This window comes from Odontomachus brunneus, unplaced genomic scaffold (assembly GCF_010583005.1).
Source record: "Odontomachus brunneus isolate Ranch 3 - 2012 unplaced genomic scaffold, Obru_v1 Obru_scaffold_001, whole genome shotgun sequence".
NCBI classification, from domain to species: Eukaryota; Metazoa; Arthropoda; class Insecta; order Hymenoptera; family Formicidae; genus Odontomachus; species Odontomachus brunneus.
In genome coordinates, this window is record NW_022639451.1 from 182,610 (window position 1) to 201,990 (window position 19,381).

The 19,381-nt window shown below is 38.6% G+C and overlaps 1 protein-coding gene across 4 annotated transcripts in view; it reads right to left on the minus strand.

The window, feature by feature from the left end:
* Positions 1-2,179: 2,179 nt before the first annotated feature.
* The window catches only part of LOC116854068, a 50,594-nt gene continuing 33,392 nt past the window's right edge, over positions 2,180-19,381 (minus strand). The window contains exons 2-7 of one of the 4 annotated variants that reach the window (XM_032835613.1): positions 17,484-17,957; positions 14,944-15,324; positions 14,307-14,608; positions 12,683-13,124; positions 10,726-10,841; positions 2,180-8,816 (exon numbers count right to left, since the gene is read on the minus strand). In XM_032835613.1, the coding sequence (XP_032691504.1) occupies positions 6,003-8,816; positions 10,726-10,841; positions 12,683-13,124; positions 14,307-14,608; positions 14,944-15,324; positions 17,484-17,565 (4,137 nt within the window). In that variant the 5' untranslated portion in view covers positions 17,566-17,957 and the 3' untranslated portion in view covers positions 2,180-6,002. Of the gene's footprint in view, positions 8,817-10,725; positions 10,842-12,682; positions 13,125-14,306; positions 14,609-14,943; positions 15,325-17,456; positions 17,958-19,381 lie in introns of all 4 variants that reach the window. The other 3 variants (XM_032835603.1, XM_032835594.1, XM_032835621.1) reach the window with 3 other exon arrangements.

Here is a 19,381-nt window from a genome sequence, read left to right on the forward strand (position 1 = left end):
TTGTTGTAAATCTAATTGGAGTATGCTCTTAATTTTGGTTGAATCCAAGAGCATGTACCAATTAGATTCATTTCAATTTTACAACAATTGCAAAGCAGCTTTCTCTGCTGAACGCAGCCATTTTGGTCGATGGACTTGCTCCAAGACCATGGTCAACAACAACGCAGCCATTCTAGATTTGTCGCGTCGCATGCCCCAACGTGCTCCTATTCGCTCCAACGTACTCTGATTGGTCCGCGTGGTGACGTGGTCAATCAGAGTGCGTTGGAGCGATTAGGAGCACGTTGGGGCATACGATGCGAACAAACCTATTATCTTTTTTGCTCGAGGCGTTGCGAGCGTTAAGTGAACCAAACCAACCAAACGTATCGTGTTCACGAAACGAAAAAATATCTTATATAAAGGAAGACCTCTCAGGAGCAACTCGGCATCGGGTCGTTCCTCCCTGATGAAGCGGACTGAGATGTTGGAATCAAACGAAGATGAATCCACGCGACTCTAATCCGGAAACCAAATCTAATATGCATAGACACCGCGAAAGCCTTAAAAATCCAATGTGAATACAATCCAATATCGTATACAATATCGAATCCAATATCGTATACAATAGAATACAATAATGATAGAAATTCTATCGTTAGTTTCCTATAGAATACAAAATCGTATATAACCAGATAAAATACGATAAAATATGATTCATAGCGCTATCAATTTGAATCGTTTTCTTTAAGTTGTATCATTCTCGCTCGCAAGTTCAGATATGAATCCTATCGCATTTTATCATATTTTATCTGGTTATATACGATTTTGTATTCTACAGGAAACTAACGATAGAAATTCTATCGTTAAATAATTATTTTCTATCGTTTTAAATATGGATTTTGGTTTGTGAATTTACAAAAATGTGAATAATATTCTATCGTATGCAGTAGAATACAATAGATAATGATAGAATTTCTATCGTTAGTTTCCTATAGAATACAAAATCGTGTATAATCAGATAAAAAAAATATATATATATTTATATATATTGAAACTTATTGAATTGTACTATAAGTTCGACAAGTTCAATAAGTACAATATATATATTATTGTAAGACTACAGAAGTATTTCCTTGTTGAAGATAATTATAATTTATAAAAGAAGGAAAGAAAGTAAACTAAATATCACTTTTTCTTAAGAGTAGAATGATATTTTTCTGTGCGTACCCAAAGAGCGCCAATGCGCTTTAAATGTGCATTTTAATTAATATTAAAAGTGCATATTTGTCACGCATTAAGTTCACATTTAATGCACATTATGGCAACGTATTCAAAAAAATATTTTTCACGTACCTTGTTTGCTGATATAAAAATATTTTTCACATACCTTGTTTGCTGATATCTTGTGAATTTATATCTCTGCAATGTTTTTGCAACATTGCATTGCAATATACAATATTGAAATGTTGCAGTAATGTTGCTGCAAGCGTCTGTGCTGTATGAGTTGTTCTTCTAACATTATTTTTTATTAAATTATTGACAAATGTTGAATCAACTACAGATATATGGCATTCTGTGATATCAACATTTTATTGATGTGAGGAAAACTTATTTGGAATCCCAATTAGGAAATCCACCTAGGAAACGTAGGCGAAATACCTAGTAGGAATCCCAATTGAGTTTTCAACTGGAATTTTTCAATAAGAAGCACCCATTCTTATGCTTCAGTGTGCATAAATTTCTTAAACTAATACAGCTACTTTACTAAAAAGAAAAAGCTTTTTGTACCAGTATATATTAGTTTAGGAAGTTTTACGAAAAAGAACAGATTTTTTGTAAGCAAGCAATAATTTGTGGTTTGACGATGTATCACGTAAAAAATTATTCATTCATTTTATAAAACTTGTTATTACGAAATTCGTAAATATCGGATTAACTTGAGTGCATTTTAAATAATTAATGCGGTTTCGAAGCCAATGCAGTGAATGCGCATTAGCATTCCTTGGGTATATAGTAGTAGCAAAATATTACTACTATAAGATATTATAAAGCGCAGTGGTAAAATTTCTTTTTAACATTTAACATTTCTTTTTAACAGTGGTACATTTTCTTTTTAACATTTTGCCATATACATTTTTACTTTTAGCGATTACGCATCCGAGCGCAATTGTCGAAAGTGAGTCAAGAGTACCGCTGATTTAATTGAAACATTTTATTTATATTTTTATAAGCAAAAACACAACAAAATTCAAGTATACTTATTCCGTACGTGTTAACTTCAACTAAGATAATTGTACAGTAATATGACTCGTGTAAGATGCAACGCCTTAATGTCTTTATGAATAATTGCATGCCGGTTGTACATACATGTCCGATGACGAATACAGGTCGGTATAATCTCGTGAAAAGGAATTAAATGAGTTGTTCGCTTTTTTTTGTGTGCATGTCCCGATAAGGATCATTATCGCGACGCGCGGGCGAGCCTCCCGCAAAATCTTTTCTCCTATCAATCTGTCTTTTGCTTCTCATCAATTTTAACAAGTCTTAATCGCATTTCGATCTCGCTACTGACTATTATCAAGGAGAGTGCTCTGAAATAGTTACAAAAACGGCCGCCACAGAATAAGGCACACAATTGATGCAACGCGCATTTTTAATGTAACGATATATATTCGTACTTATCTTTAAATGTATTTTTGGTGTGAACGAACGCCTTTCGTAGAGCTACGGATCATCCTGGAAATGATTTATGACATATATATATCATGCTTAAGGAAACTATAGCTTTGCAGGAACAATGGTGTCTATGTATCGCTGTTGCGTGATATTAGATTTCATTAATCGTTCTTCCCTCGTTATATCCGTTATTGACCAACACTATTATTGTATATTATCGTTATATATTAATATTATTAGTATTTATTATCATTCATTATATTTCGTGTCTTGCGCGTTAACGTTTGGATGATCGTTACTTTATTTACACGTTTCTCTGAGGTATGTTAACGCGTGTTATGATATGAGATATATGTAGAATAATGACTTTTTTTTCACGAACGAACCACGTCTATCAGTCGACTCACGTCGACACGCAGCCTAAGACACGATAATTCTCTCGATCTCTCTCTATCTTTGACACAAATCAACTAAAGCGTGGACTATGTCGTTAACAAGTGCAGCTCTTACGTGTGTGTAAGTACACATAATGCGTTTTTGCGGTGCGCTTCGTCCGACTTCGGAGTCCACCGAAATCGGTGCTTATTGGAGAAATAAAAAAAGAAACGAAAAGAACAAAAACAGATTTAGTCTCCCAAGATCTCCGATCGAATGGATTTACTCTTTAACCATCTCATAAGCTTCCTCTATATACATCTCATTCTTATACCTCCTAATAACAGCTAAGGTAAGGTCTAATATAGCTCACTGATTTTACCGCCGCCCGTTTACAACTATAATATCTCCTACGAAAACGTGATATTACTTTCTGCATGATTAATGCGTATGCTACTTAAAAGCATAAGTGTTACGCCTCTCTCGACTCTGTCGTTTTTCTTCATTTTATAATACATATGTGTCCATTTCCGACGAAGGAAAAGAAAAAAAAGGAAAGCACAGAAGAAAAATAAAAAAAAAATATATAGGACGAAATAAAACAAAAGGGAAATTTAAATCTGACGGGTAAATGTGCGGGTTACTCTGATGACGTTGAGTTCAATAAATTGTGAGCGATTGAAACTTCCCTAAGCGAAGGCCATCCAACGTGATACAATAATTCTTAGTCTTTTATAACACTCGTGTCTTTTATATAGGTTGTAAAAATAATGCTTTTGTCACTTCGGCAAAGTGCGTTACGAGATATCGTAGCAAGAATGTTAAAAATAACAGCCTGGCATATACTCTTCTATATGCCTCTTCTTATATGTTCTCTTCCTCTCTCTCTCTCTCTCTTTCTTTCTTATTTTTTTCCATTTCATTTTAAATCAAATTCATACTCTCTTATATGTTCAGAGAAAATAACGTATTGCCTTTTGATAAGCTCGGTCCAGATAAAAGCCTGACGTCGAACATTACGAATTTTTTCCTTTACAATTATAATGAACAATGACACACGGCAATGCTGTCAACATTTTGACTACCACGCTGGACTCGAGCGTGAGCCCCACCGGGCTCAAATTCTCCGACCACTACGTGCAACCGTGTACAGTCAAACTCGAAGCCAACTGCACCGATGAAAGGATAATTGCATAAATTTCTACTATCCAATGCGTACCCAATATATGCCTGAGTTCTTATTTAACCTTAATACTCTACCTCCCCGTCTTCGTATGAACTATGAAACATACATATTTCCATGCGAAAGGATCCATCGCAAAGGCATCTTAACAAGAAATGAGGCCTCTCCGGAAACTCACGCATCACCCAGATATGGGTGACGTGGCAGTCAAAGTGTTAATGATAATGATAGGTAAAATGCTATCGTAGAGTAACTACAATGCATGCCTCTCATACATAAAATTTTGAAGATTCTCCACGAAATACGATCACAAGCAAACTCTTAAAACTATTTACAAAAAACCGGTCGCAATTCATGCGCTTTCAAAATACCATCGTTCAGTCCTCTTGAGCGTGTCTCATTGGACCTTTGAAAGAACAACGATTTGTTAATAGATTCTGCCCGATGAGGCTAAGGTGATTTTTTTTTAATTGATTTCGAACAACGTGAGGTGCGTATGCGCCTAGTGTACGTACACGTGCCCGCGCGATATATCCGGATAAGTGCAACGATTTATTTGGAAAAGATTGGCCTCATCATTGCGAGTCCGTAGTAACATATTATTACAATACATTCTATAGGCCCCGACAAACTCAAGCGGCCTGCAAGAGTCTCAAGTTATGCTCTCCAGCTTCTACTTGGAGTACTATTGTCACTGGAAACGAAATTTACCCACACAAAAATTCTTACCATTTCCAGTTACGGCATCTCAACTCGTACGCATCGTAGCGATATATTTTTGTATCACGACTGTTGGTTTTCAGAGGAATCGACAGCTTAGTAACATTAACTTTAACAGTAATAGTGTATATATGCATTTGTTGTGCATATTGTGATTGATGTGGTCAAGTTGCTTCTTCTGGAAGTCAATAATCATGATACAAAACTGTGTAGATACGAGGCGTTCGATTATATCTTACCGGAAGAGGAAGGCATTATTGAAGTTCTCCGTATGAGGTACATATATAAAACCAAGGCCGACAAACTTAAATGGTTTTGAAGATATTCAAGCTGTGCTATCTCGCCTTTATTTGAAGTGCTGTTGCTGAGTGTTGCTAAAAATAAAAGTTTATCTACATGATAATGAAAAATACTATCAAATAATAAGTCAAGGGTCTTTAAGAGCTCCTAAAGACCTTTGACGTTTTATTTGATTTGATATCAGCAAGGCCTTTAATTAGAATTTTTTGTTTAAAAATACTGTGCTTTTTATCGTAATTTACCTCGCTATTATAATCATTATTATCAGTACAAGTCTTGATTAATATGTAAATAATTTATAGACCTTACTAACAACAAATTAGAGATGAAAGAGGATCTGACGATCCATTGGCATCTTTTCTAGAAATAAAGAACACCGTCAGTTCTCCAGCTAGTCAGTTGTTTAACTAACAACAGTTTAACTAACCAGCCGGAGAACTGTTTTTTTTGTCTTTAAAGAGGACGTTCAATATCTATTAAATTCGATATCTTTTTTTAGTAAATTCTACAAATTGCGTACAGCAAAAAACATAATTATCACTAAAATGGCGGAAAAAATTGGGAGCAAGAAGCACAGAATTTTTAATTCTCTTATGTCGGTAAACTTTATTTCCGACACATGTGACACATCAAGCAGAAGCTGGGAAGCATAGCTTGGAACTCTTGCTATTTGTCTTCTATAGCCTATATTGTAACAATATATTCCGCGTTTTCTCCATTTTGATAGTTTGTGTGACGGGGCATGTCTGAGATTTTGCTTCCGTCATTATTGTATGTTACAGCACACCGCTCTGCATGGTATCGGAGCCTCGCCGTTCTGAAGCAACGGCCGCTGTTGCTTGAACATCCTCGAGTTGAACGGCGTGGGGAACGGCGATTTCCCACCGATGTAACAGTTCTCGTACGCTTCGAATGCCTCGTCGACAGGTATCTGCTCGTCTCCCAGAATAATGTCCCGGCTTTTGTCCGGCATGACGATCGGGATCTCTTCGACGCCGTAGAGACGCTCGATCATTTTCTCCGGATTATTTGGCACTGTTCTCGACTTCGGGACCGATACCATCGAGCGAGTGCTTACCTCGCTCGACTCCTCCTCGATGCTGATAGCGCTGTCCAGTCTGTAGTATTTCCGCACGTGCTCCACGGTGGCCTTCTCCACTTCGAAATTATCGTCCTCCACGGCTTCACCCTCGCATAGGACACCCGGGCTCTGCAGCATTCGTTTCGGCGTGATTACGGGCTCGATGGTCTCCGCCTCCCAGCACTCCAACACGTCGGGCTCTTCTATGCTGACCGAGGACATCATCAGATTTTCATCGTTCTCACTATTGTGTCTAGTCTCCTCCTCGCACGTTTCTTGCATGTTTTCGTTGATCATGTCGACGGCGCGAGCGGCGGTGGAAGTCTTTGTCATCATCTCTAGGATATCTCGATCATCGGACGGAACTGGCTCGTACGAGGAAGTCGGTAACAATTTACCGTCTTCTGAGACGATGATCTCCCCTTTCTCAAACGTCCGCACGCTCACGCTGTTGTCTTGCGTCTCGTCGCCGTTTTCACCGTTCTGCGCGTCATCTATACGCCGCATTCTGATGTCAATGTTCTCAACGGGATCTCTCTTGATTCTACGCGATGTCTTTGTTCGTCTTGCGCTGACTCTCTTCGAATTTATCCGAGAACTTAAAGCAACCCTCATACCCGCAACGCTATCCTCCTGAGTAAATTCGCAAATGTTACCAACATTGCTCTTAGATGGATCCTTCAGTTTCGCGGCGCCGACGACATTTTCCAACCGGTGACAGGAGACCAACGAGGAGACCGATTGTTTCTGTGTTTTATCATCGACTTTTCTGTTGTTGCGCTTGTCGATCCTCTTTGCCGCCGCTGTTTTTCTCCTCGCTGCACTTACCGTGTCCTTCTTGCGTCTGCCAATCACCGACGTGCCATGCGTCTCCACCCGATCGATCGTACTGATATTATTGATGTTGTTGTTATTGTTGGACTTTGCGAATTCGCCGCAGCTAGCCGTGCGCGACAACGTCGTAGTAACGCTGTTGTCGACGCCGCTATTAGCAGATAGTGCAGGCATGGGGTTGCCTTGCAAGTTTTTTGGCGGCTTTGCATTCATTTCATCATCGTCATCCTCCTCGTCCGTTTCGCTGTCTGAAGCCGACGCCGATGTGAGGAACAACGTGTCGGGCGAGTTGGCACGACGCAGCCACTCCGTCACCGCGGCCGTGATCGGATATTTCGGCAATCGAGTCTGACTCTCAAATCCGGAATCCTCGTTGGAACCCTCGATCGTGTCTTGGCTTGTTGTTGTCTTAGTCTTGCTGTCGTCGTTACCGAAATCCTGCGGTGTCTCGCGATCCGCCCGGTCGAGCACGTCGTTCGTATCAGCAACGTGGTCGCGCTCTGCGTATGCTGTGCGCGTGTCGTACGACAGCTCGACAGACTCGAGCTGTTGCACGACCTTGCCATTCTCTACATCCGAGCGCATCGCTTGGTCATCTAGGTCCGGCCCAGGTGTGGGCTCCCTCACGAATTTCGAGCTTTTCTTGCTGTACTTCCTCGGCTGCGCTAATGACGGTGTTGTTGTTCGTGCGACGGATGAATTATTACAGTGATGAGAACTTTGATAAGTCTCCTCTTCTTCCGGCGCGTTGATATTCGTCGTTGTTGTTTTCGCATTAGATACGATTGGATCTGGACATAATTTATCGGTGAGCGCGTCGTCGAGCTGAGGACTCACCGATCTTGATTTGGAAACGTTCATCTGCTCTGTTGGTTCGCCGAGGTGTTTGAAGCCCACCTCGCCGTTGGTCAAAGCTCCCTCGACTTTTCTGCACTCGACATGGTTGTTTAGTAACTCCGTGTTAACGTTGTTATCGTTGTCTTTGAGCAGATCGTGCTGCAGCACGTCGGCCATAGTCGAATCGTTACCGTTCTCAACGGTATCGGTTCTGCCAGAGAGTGTCGCACCATCGATCACATCGATCGGCACGTTGTCGCTCTTCGCTTCCGCGAACAATTTCTCACTCGTTGTTGCCGCTTTCGTATTTTCAATCGAATCTACGCGACCGTTAACTTCGACCTTCCTATTTCTTGGCTTGTGTCCAACTGAAATCACCGACTGCGAAACGTTTTCCGATGGTGTCTGCTCCGCGACGAGCTGCTGCTTCGTGCCGTCGTGGATCGTCGTGGACGTGTCTTCCGGGTTCGTTGGACTCTGCGACGACGAGATGTCGTACACCTCGTCAGCCTCGCGACTGAGGCTCGCGGCTACCGTCTCGTCGACGGTGGCTAATGATACGCCAGCTGCGTCGTTGGCAGACGTCGTAGCCTTTTCGAACACGGTGGACGTCGAGACGGGACTAGAGAGGACTCGAGATTGCAGCGCCGGCCGTAACTGAAATTCCTGACACTCGGGATTGAGCGGCCGAGGATTCGCAGCCGTCGTCGTCGTCGTCATTGTAATCGTGGTCGTGGTCGGACACTCCGACCAAGGCAGTCGGGAAGACGATAAATCGTTATCACATTCGGAACTGTACTCTCCTTCCTCCTCATCTTCGGTATTACCCTGAATGTAACAATAAAAAGTGGATTAAACGGCGTGAAACTTCAATCGTGTGCATTGCATTCTGCACGATCTTGTTAGCACCAGTATGACGAGTACGTCGATGTAATTTTGTTACATTATGTGTTGGATGTTTTACAATTAGAGTATGTATTTGAAATGAGCTTTTACTTCGTCCAAAGCATATGTTCCATTTCTGTAAACTCTCTTATTGATAAAAGTTGGTCCAGAATAAGGACTGCGGATTTATAAAATAGAATTTCTACGAGTCGACTGATAATTTAAAAATAGAGATGTGCTGAGTCAAATTGCTTTCTCTGTTACACAGTACTGCAGAAAGGGACGATAGAGGAGAAACAAAAGAGAGTTAAATACAATGAAAGAAAGGGAGAACGCATTGATCGTGTGATCGCTTCTCTCCCTTTGTTTTTCCCATCAATTGGACAATTGATATAAAATAGTCAAAGAAAGCATCTTATTCTCCATTGTCCTCTTTTATAGCGAATTCGGTCGCTTGCACTAGTGCGCAGTAAGGTTTGTTCATTTTCTATTCTTATATTTAAAATCATCTTAAATACATCTTCAAAAACTTCTTAACTAACAAAACGATCTGTATATGTTATACTGATCACTTTACTAAGAAATATTTGAAGATATATTTAAGACGGCCTCAAGAAATATAAAAACGGATTATGAACAACTTTTATTAGACACTCAGTATGCGTTAATGCAAGCAGCAGAATCTATTCTCAGATAGCCAAACCTGCGTCAGCAGATTTTATATAGAGTCTGTTAGCAGTGTCTGTGACAGAAAGGCACCAGATCGCACACAGTATCTGTTTATCAGATTCTGACGGCAGATTGGAGATATATTTTGCTCGCAGAATCTACTGACAGATTCTAACGGCAGCAAGATCTGCGCGCATTCTGCCGCCAATTTGCCGTCAGAGTTTGTCAGCAGCCTCTGTCCATAATCTAACAGCAGATTGGGATGCAGATGTCTGTGCATCTGTCGACAGATTCTGCTCGAATCTATCACCAATCTGACGTCAGTCTGGGCACAGATTGCTACTAATGCTGATTTCGTTAATCACAACGATACAGCAATGCGCAGTGTCTATTTACAGAATGTCTCAGAACAACCTCCGAAGCTCTCGTAGAGACATAGTACGGATTGAGATGAATATAAAAGTCCTATACCGTTTTGCGATATTTGCAATAATTATCAAGATATTAATTAAAGAAGATTTGTAAATAATTATATGCGATATGGGCTGCAGTGACATCGTGTGCCATTGTACTTATACATTAGGTCAAACAACAAAAAGGTCTTCTACTATTTTTCTAATAACTTTGTAGATTTTTAATTATTAATTAAAAAAGATTGGCAAGTGGTCACTCGCGATATAATAACGTTCTATAATTAATAAAAAATAAAAATCTACAAAGTCATTAGGAAAAAGGTAGAGAACGTTTTTGTTCAGTTTGATCTCCCGAATTGTTTCCCGAAATTCTAGCAAAATGTAGGTATTTTATCTATGTTTTATCTATGACTAATATTGAAAATGTACAAGACTAATTCTAAGATATTTTTAAGTGCATAATCTTAATATTATTATACTGATATTCATAGTTAGATCTTATATTTTAGATCTGACATAGTTTGCATGGCTTCCTATGTACAAACACACGACGGTAGATGTCGCTATTACAGCTCATTTACTATATCTCGCGTGATCATTCATAAATCTTCCTTAATTAATATCTCGATGATTATTACGAATATGGCAAAACGATATTCAACTTTTATATTCACCTTAATTCGTATTATATTTCCGTGAAAACTTTGGAAATTGTTTTAGGACACTCTGTACACGTCTATAGTTTAAGACGAGTCCCGGCAATTACTTACCAAAGTAGGTCTTTTCTGCTTTCGTTTTTTTCTCTTCTTTCTTCGTTTGGCGCACGCCATTGTCATAGCCGCTATGTCCATGGTTCTCACTAATGGCCCGCCCTGGATGGTAACACCTTGGACAAGCGAAATTGTTGCGCGTTATCGTTTCGCAGATTAATAAACGAGTCGATCAATGAGAAAGTAAAGTTTCAGTGCGATATATTCGTTCCTGTCCGGATGAGTCGATCCAATCACGATCACGGTAGATAAATGTAAGAACGCCAGAAACGGCGGTGCCGAAGGTCGTGAAAAGTGAACTTGGCTTTTCGCTGCTGCTCTGTGCTTTCTGTGACTTCTCGTCGTCGAAGTGAACAAAACAGCGTGTTATTTTTATCTGAGATGTAGCAACATCTTGCCACCGTTGCCAAAGTCTTGCCTCTCGCGCAGCCAAGACATATTTCTGACGTTATAAATTGTGTAGATGTGGTCACATGACATCCTCCCGTGCGACAGCCGCGAGTCAATGGACTCGCGAATGAAATACACTTCGTTACTGTGATAGGTGCAATGTAGGAACAATGATGCAGTGGTACGTGCGGAAGTTGAAAGAGAGCGGTGAAAAGTCAGTTGACAATTATGCTAGTGACACGTAACACGTTGTAACACGTCATAGCATCAAGACAGACATCGTGAGAGCGTGTAAAGAGTCGAAACTTTAGGAACGATCGTGAAGAATAAACTACATGTATAGAATTAAGTCTCGGTGTTTCTCCCGGTAAATCGTTTAAAAGCGTTAAACGGTTCTTACGCGTATTAAATGCCGTCTCACGTAACCGTAGAGGCTTGAAATATATCCGTTTTTGCACGATCATGTCTAAAGCGTGGTACCTTTGTTGCGAATTATTACCTTTTACCTTGAGTGTGGTAGAGGCACGGCGGTAATAAAACAGCAATGATGCCGATGGACGGGACAGAAGTCACGAATCGGGGCATATCCCTTTTCCTTGGCCGCGCATCCGATCGACACTGTTCTCGTTTAACATTAGAAATAGGTACAATCAAGCGTACTACGGCGCAGTGTAGCGCAATACGAGGAAGGAGCGTCAATTAGACAAACACAGATATATAGATATACGTTTGAACAATGATACAATACTGCGTGTGTGTAGCAATTTCTTTCTTAATCATAATTTCGTTTCTTCTCACTTCGTGCTGCTACCTCATATTATCATGTTGCAATTGATTGTATATATCTGTGTCATTAGAGGAAAAACAGTTTTCTCAACAGTTTTATATTAGAGTATTAGTCTCAGTAACTTTTGCATTGATAAGAATTGCAAGCATGCTTACTTGCTGATATGGATGTTATGATAAGCATGTATTTAGCTCGCGATATCATGAAAAAATTCAAATGTATAGAACTCGGATTACTGAATATATATTAGATATGTCAAATATATCAAAGATAATTTTATAAGTCAAGATAAATAAATGCAACATAAACCAATTTCGATTCTATTTCTATATGTCGGTTCCTTCAATATTCTTGTTTTCGTTATGTGCAGTAAATATGATTTGAATTAATTTCCAATCATTAAGCATATCGCGAGTTATGACACAGTTGTTTATTAATTGTTATTGCACAATTGTTTTTTTTTCACGTAGCGAGATTTATGTCGTTGCGTGAAAGCAAAGCGACCTATGACCGAGACTTGCGCTCCCTCCTCGAAATGTGCCTCTTTCTCTTAAACGCAATTTTAATTCGTACACTTGTTTCATTGTTCCGTCCATTCGACTGTGACAGAACAGAAGGCTACGAGGGGGCGAATGTAGGTAGATAGCTAGGTCTGCTCATGCAAGCAGCTGAGAGCAAGAATCATACTTTGCCAATCCATTAGCACGCGCACGCACATTACGTCGATCGGAGGGGGCAACCGCCGACCGTATGCTACCCTAATTTGACTCTATAACTAACCATTAACGTTGACCAAGGGCGGACCGAACATGTAGTGGCCGGGATACATGTACGGTTGCGGCACGGTTGGCACCACGTGCGACACGTGTATCGGAGGTGGCTCCTGCAGCATCAACGGGTCCAAGTACGGTTCCATCGCCGTTGTCACGCTGCCGTTTTCCAAGTGCTGCTGTTGCTGTTGCCCCTCGAGGTGTTCATGATGCTGATGATGAGGTTGCTGTTCGAAGTGTTGCTGTTCTTCGGCGTACTGTTCCTTTGGCCGTTGTTCTGTCGCCGTCGCGCTATCCATCTCTTCGGCTTGTTCCTCGATCTCCTCGGCTACGCTGCCGCTGCAGCTGGCGCTACCGGTGCCGCTCTCGTTCCACATGCCGTTGGGAGCTTCCGTTATCACCGTGCCGTTATGCTCCTCTACTATCGTGGCCGTTTCTGTGCTTTGACTAGTCTATAAATGGATAGTCAACATTTGAGAGATCGTATATCATCGTGTAATCCTAATCAAGCACACTGGAGTCATTTTTGACACTATCCAATTTTTTATTTTGTATTACCCGCAAGTTGCTGGAACAAGGACTTTCGGTTCACGTGCTGGAAAAGGTTATAGTGGTAAAAATATAAAGTTTAAACACTGTTGCGCTATTTCAAAATTGCCTATGTAAAACAAATATATAATATATAACTATATATAATATATAATATATAATATATATATAATATATGACAAAAAGTTGGCAAAGTTGCTTTAGGGTTATTTTTGACTCCAGTGTGCTACATTAAGATATCAAAGTATAAAATAGACACTATTTTTCGTTATACCACGGCCCTTCACATTAAATGTAACATATAATAAACATTTTATGTAAGTAGCTAACTATATTTTTGATTATATTATACGTTATCAAGATTTCTGTACTGTCAAACTCTAAAAACGGAGCAAAGAAGATTGAAATAAAGAAAAGAAGAAACACACAAAAAGAAGATTAAGGTATAGCGAATCTTTATAACAGTTTTAATAAAATACGCATTAAAATTGATTAATAAAATTCAAAACTATTAATAATTTTATTCATCTCTCGACTGAAAAAATAATATATTTTGTACATACAAATAATTTTTTTTAATACTTTTCCACAAAATAAAATATATATTTTTTTTTCCTCAAAGATTCAAGGATCGACAAGAGAATTCTGGAGTGTTAATCTTTTAAATTTATATTTAGTAAAGTTAAAAATTGATAAATTTGGATTTCTTTTTCATCACATTTCTCTTGATATTTGCAATAAAATGAATTACTTAAGTGAATAGCTGCGATCATTTCTTTACGTAATTCTATATCCTACAGACTTAAAAGTACATTTATAATTTTTACATTTATAGATTTTGATTAGCACTTTTACGAGATCTAAATAAGCGAGGACAAAAACAACTCTATATGGTGCCCAAAAAATATATGCCATGTGAGTGTTGACTGATGTTAGGTTGTACAGAGTTCTGCATCTCAGGATTTTTACTCCATTAGCGGAAATTACGGAGAAATTACGTCGTTATTTTATCGAATATTTAAATATATTTATATTTGATTAAACTGTAAAATCGTAGTCCATGTAGTGAGAAACGAGAACTTTACTTGATAATCCATTAAGCAGTATGGTTGATTGGCAAGTTTAGGCACGAAGGCAGGGTTGATCCACTCGATCGGCCTCAGAGGCACCGGGCCGCAAGGTACAGCTGCTAAGACACTCGGTCCGACTTGGGCAGGTACTGGCGCAGGTCCGACCAACATCACAGGATATTCGTAATAGTAGCCGCTCGCGTGATCGTAAAACGTTCCATATCCTAGTTGCGCTCCCGGCTCTACCATGGGCGGATATTCTCCCGTTCCACTATCCCTATCCAATAACTGCTGATCCTCCGTAGTTTCACTGCCGTCTGCAAAGACACACAACGTCGTTCGAGCGTATATTTATTTAGCAACATCGCAAATACACTCTTAGCGACAAGACAGTGAATTAACGTAGCGACTTTCTCTAAATTTACATTGCTGCAGAGAGGTAAGTATCGCTTGTCAAGGAGAAATATGCTAATTGAGTGACAAATTAGAATAGTGACTTGTCATAATCTTAATTTAGTTGGTTGCAAGTTGACATTCTTCTTGAAGCTACAGTCTGCCTTTGGGTTTTTATTTGGTTCTTCATATTCTGTTGTTTTTTCAATCTTAAAAAATAATATTTGATTTGAATTTGTTTGATTTTTCACTTATATACCTGCGGTGGAATGTGACGCCGATTGACTCTCGGTGGTCGATGGTGTGGCGCTGGTACTCGCATTGCCAGCCCAGGGCTTCTTGCGCGACAAGTAACCCTTCTTGAAGAGGACGTCCTGCCGTGGTGTCGTAATCCTAGTGTACTCGTCCTCGTTGAAGATGACCTTGGGTTGCGACGGCGAGCCCGAACTTTCGTCCCGGTGCGATCGCGAGCCGCTGCTGGCGTAGCCGCTCGTACTGCCGCTGGTACCGGTACCGAATCGCCATGGTTTGTAACCGCTCTGGCCATTGCGATCGACGGTGTGCGCATTCGCTTCCTTGTCTTGGCTCTTCACATATTCCTTCCGCAAACCTTCCTCTTCATCCTCTTCACCGGGCGGAGCTGTTGTAGAAAAATGACGTGATAAGAAACAACCATTACTCTCAATTAATCCAAATTAAATCAAGTAAAGATATTTATAGTAAATGATATATTGTGATATATAAAACAAGGTCTGTAAGCTTTGTAATCTAGATCTCAATACCAATAATTTTGTCAATGATGCAAAAATTTAGAGAAATGATATAAAAATTTTAAAGGATGATATCACAAGTCTCGAGATATTTCTTAGATATCTTTTGAATTTTTTCTACAATATTGCTATCTCATAAAGCTGTATGCATAAAAAATTGTATCCATTTAAAACTAATATATTCAAATTAATAATCACTGTTTCATATATAAACAGCGATATATAATTTTAATAGAAGAATTTCAAAGTCCTCAATTTCAACATACACACACAATGTTATAATTTTATTTGAATATTATAATAGTCTCATAAAAAGTATATCAAACTTATTGATATACTTTTATTTTGATGATAATGATATCGTCTTCCGACATTTAAATACATTATATTCTCAATCCAATATTTTGTGCTTTCTATTCTTGAAAATTATTTTTGAATAATAAGAATATATTTTTTTTGTTAAATCTCATAAAATGTATTGCAAATAACTAATCTTTGTTTAATGCTACGTGATCTTATTTTAAGATTTACATATAAAAAATAAAAATATTTTCGAAAGAAGAATGACTTCCTTTTTATACGCATATTTATATGAATTTCAAAAAGAAAATTGCAGCTACTTCTGAGAAACCCTCCCTTTTAAAATGAAAAATGTGATAGACGTCAAATACGGATTCTAAGAAATCGACCTGTCGGCATGCGTGCCTTGCGTTGATAGTCATCAGAATATGACTAGGGGTGTGTAATTGCGAAGTGTCAGTCACGTTCAACATATGGACGAATAGAGAAAATGTTAGGTGTTTTATATTTTGCTCGAAACAATCTCTCACAGCTTGCTTAATCCTTTAAGGCGTATAATTCTAGTAACTTTTTTTTCATTCTGGTAATTTTTTTTTAATGAAATATTGTCAAAAATGGTCTAAATAGCATTTATAAGGTTTCAACTGCCCGATCCTAAGTGGTCCCTATTGGTACCAATGATATTTAAAGGGTTAACAGAGTACTGTGTTTTCCTTTGAAAGATTACAGGATTCCGACAGAAGTAAAAAATGAGATGAAATTTGGAAAGTTGTAAAAAGTTATAAATTAATAATTATATATGAATTTTTTGTTATGTATATCTATTAATAATATTTTTGTATAAAATTTAGATTTTGTGGTGAATATATCAAGAATTTATCCGCAAATTCCAAAACTATTTTTTATTTATTTATTTTACAAGCTCAAATTTTTCAGTGAATAGATTAAATTTTATTTTTTATGGCTCCCATTTTGTGAAATATTGTTTTTTTTTTCAAAATTCGCTTCATGAACCGATAATTATAACCCTGATGAATAAGAAAAATATATCGACACATGCATTATATACTGATTTTAAATCACTCTTGAGGCCAGAATGTTTAGCATTGAAACATAATTCTTTTGCAGGACAGAATTGAAATGGACACAGTGTTAACATTCAGTATAAAATTCGATTCTTTTATACCAAAGTATTGTTAATAGCACACATAATAAAAAAATTCATACTTCTCTTAATTTACAACTTTTTACAAAAATCCACAAATTTTATCTTTTACTTTTGTCAGGATCCTGTAAGTCCTTAAGTCATAAGGATACTGAACGCGCAATTGCAAAGTGTCAGACGCATGTATGCGTCTAACGTATAAACGGATACAGAAAATTTTAAGTATTTTACGCTTTGCTCGAAACGATCTTGCACAGTTTGCTCAACAAACTACTATATTCTCTTTTAAATATGTTCGCGTGAAATCGACGATATCGCACGGAAAGTGTTTGAATTGATCGTTGTGCGACGTAAACACGACGTGTGTATTCGAAGTCGTCAAACGCTAAAAATAACGATACGCCAAGAATTCCAACATCATTAATCAATGTAAGATCAGTCTATTCTCTCGTTGTCTCGTTTTAGATATCCGCATGTTTTCTATATCAAGAGACGACGGTTCAAGAGAAAATAAAGGACGGCGCGTGATCCACACACAGTTCCTACGTTGTGTCGTTTCCGTACCATCTTGGTACCTCGCTAAGAGCAGCACATGATTCGAAGAGCCGATCACGTGGGTGATCTTCTTCTGCCGACGCCACTGCATCGCGCACCCTTTCTGCAGCGGCCGTTATCCTGACGATCGTCCTGGCGGCTCGTCCAGGAGGACCGCTCTCGCCGAAGAGCACTGTCCTATCTGAGCGGTTCGGATAATCGCAGCCCGACGTGGACGGACAAACCGACACATACGCGAGTGATCGGACGGTGAGAGCCGGTCGTTGTGATGGCGGGCTGATAAAGAACCACGTCGACGAGGAGCTGGTGCGCGCGGTGGTACGCAGGATTAATCTATCGCACGCGATGCTCCGAGAGCGACTGCCTTCGGCACGGGGAAAGGGGTGTTGCTGATGGTGCACACGAAGAAGAGGCGAAGAACGAGGAGCAAAGAGTGTAACGTAGCCGGGTGAACGCGTTGCCCATTGGCTGCCACCACTGGTACTAGAATAGCATCAGAATTAGAATAGAAAACGGGCGAGGAGACCATCTCTAATCGACGACCGGCTGCGAGGATCGTTTTCGAACCGAATAGCCGTGTAGAGGACTCGTCAATTTTTTCGTTCGATTTCTTCGACGTTTAATACCCTAAAGGGTGTGACTACGGTCTGAAATTTTACCGCCGATCTGAAATCACGACGGAGGATGCTGCTTAGGCATTATTTTCGCTTCCTATTATGTCGCGAATAAACGGCAGATATCATTTTTGACCAATGGTGACACGATGTATCATTACTTTCGCATGATTTATGTGCGCATGCTAGTAATAATGATAGTAATTGTGAGTAATAATGAATAAGTGGAATATTTTCCTTTCTCGTGTGATGAGAGTCATGAAAATAAGTATCCTTCTCGTTTACTTATGAGATATTATTTCGATACACGATGTTAGATAAGCGAAGGTAAGAAAGATGAAAAAGGCATGGCAACGAGATTACAGAATCTACACGGAGGAAATATAGCAGTGAAAATTAACAAAATTTTTGTAATCTCTTGGATTATATAGAATTTTATGATTGAAATTACTATATATTTATTTAAAAACGTTATGCACCTTCTTTACTACTAGATTATGTAATCTTTACTACAAGATTACTCTAATTATTTGCATGATTTTATGTCGTATATTCGATAAATCATTAAAGTTGTAATTTCTACAGTAACTTAGATTACAATTTCAGTATAGTCCAGTTTTACAAAATGAAAGGAAAAAAGGAATGTAATTTTAACATAAATTTCACTACAATATTTTCTGTATGTAGACAAAGTATATACAAAAAAAAAAAACATTGTAGTAAAAATTATAACAAAATCTTTTTGTAATTTTAAATCATACAAAATCATGATTAAAATTATTACATATATGTTAAAAAATGTTATACATTTTACTGTTCAAATATTTGACTCTTTACTACAAGATTATTGTAATTGCTTGAATGTTTTTTATATCGTATATACGGTAATATATTTGTCAAATTTATTATTTTTATAGTAATATAGCAACTACAATTTCAGTACAGTTCAGCTTTACAAAAGATATTTTAAAGGAAAACACAATTTTAACGTAAATTTTACACTATTTTCTTCGTCTCAAAGTATATTTTATGGTCACCAATGCGACTTCTGGATACTTATACGTGGTCATTGTTGAGTTTATGTGCACTTTATTATCGGTTGTCATAAATGACAAATTTATCGCCTCTTTGATTTAATGTTTATTGTATTACGAAAGTCACAAAGTAAGTCGCTAAATGTGGTCTGTGCCAGACAATTTTCTAGGGCGTCTAATAGCGGCGAATTTTTCTCGCGCGAATAGAAAGAGCGCGAGCATGTCTTCACGGACCGTAGTTATAGTACTATTACTAACT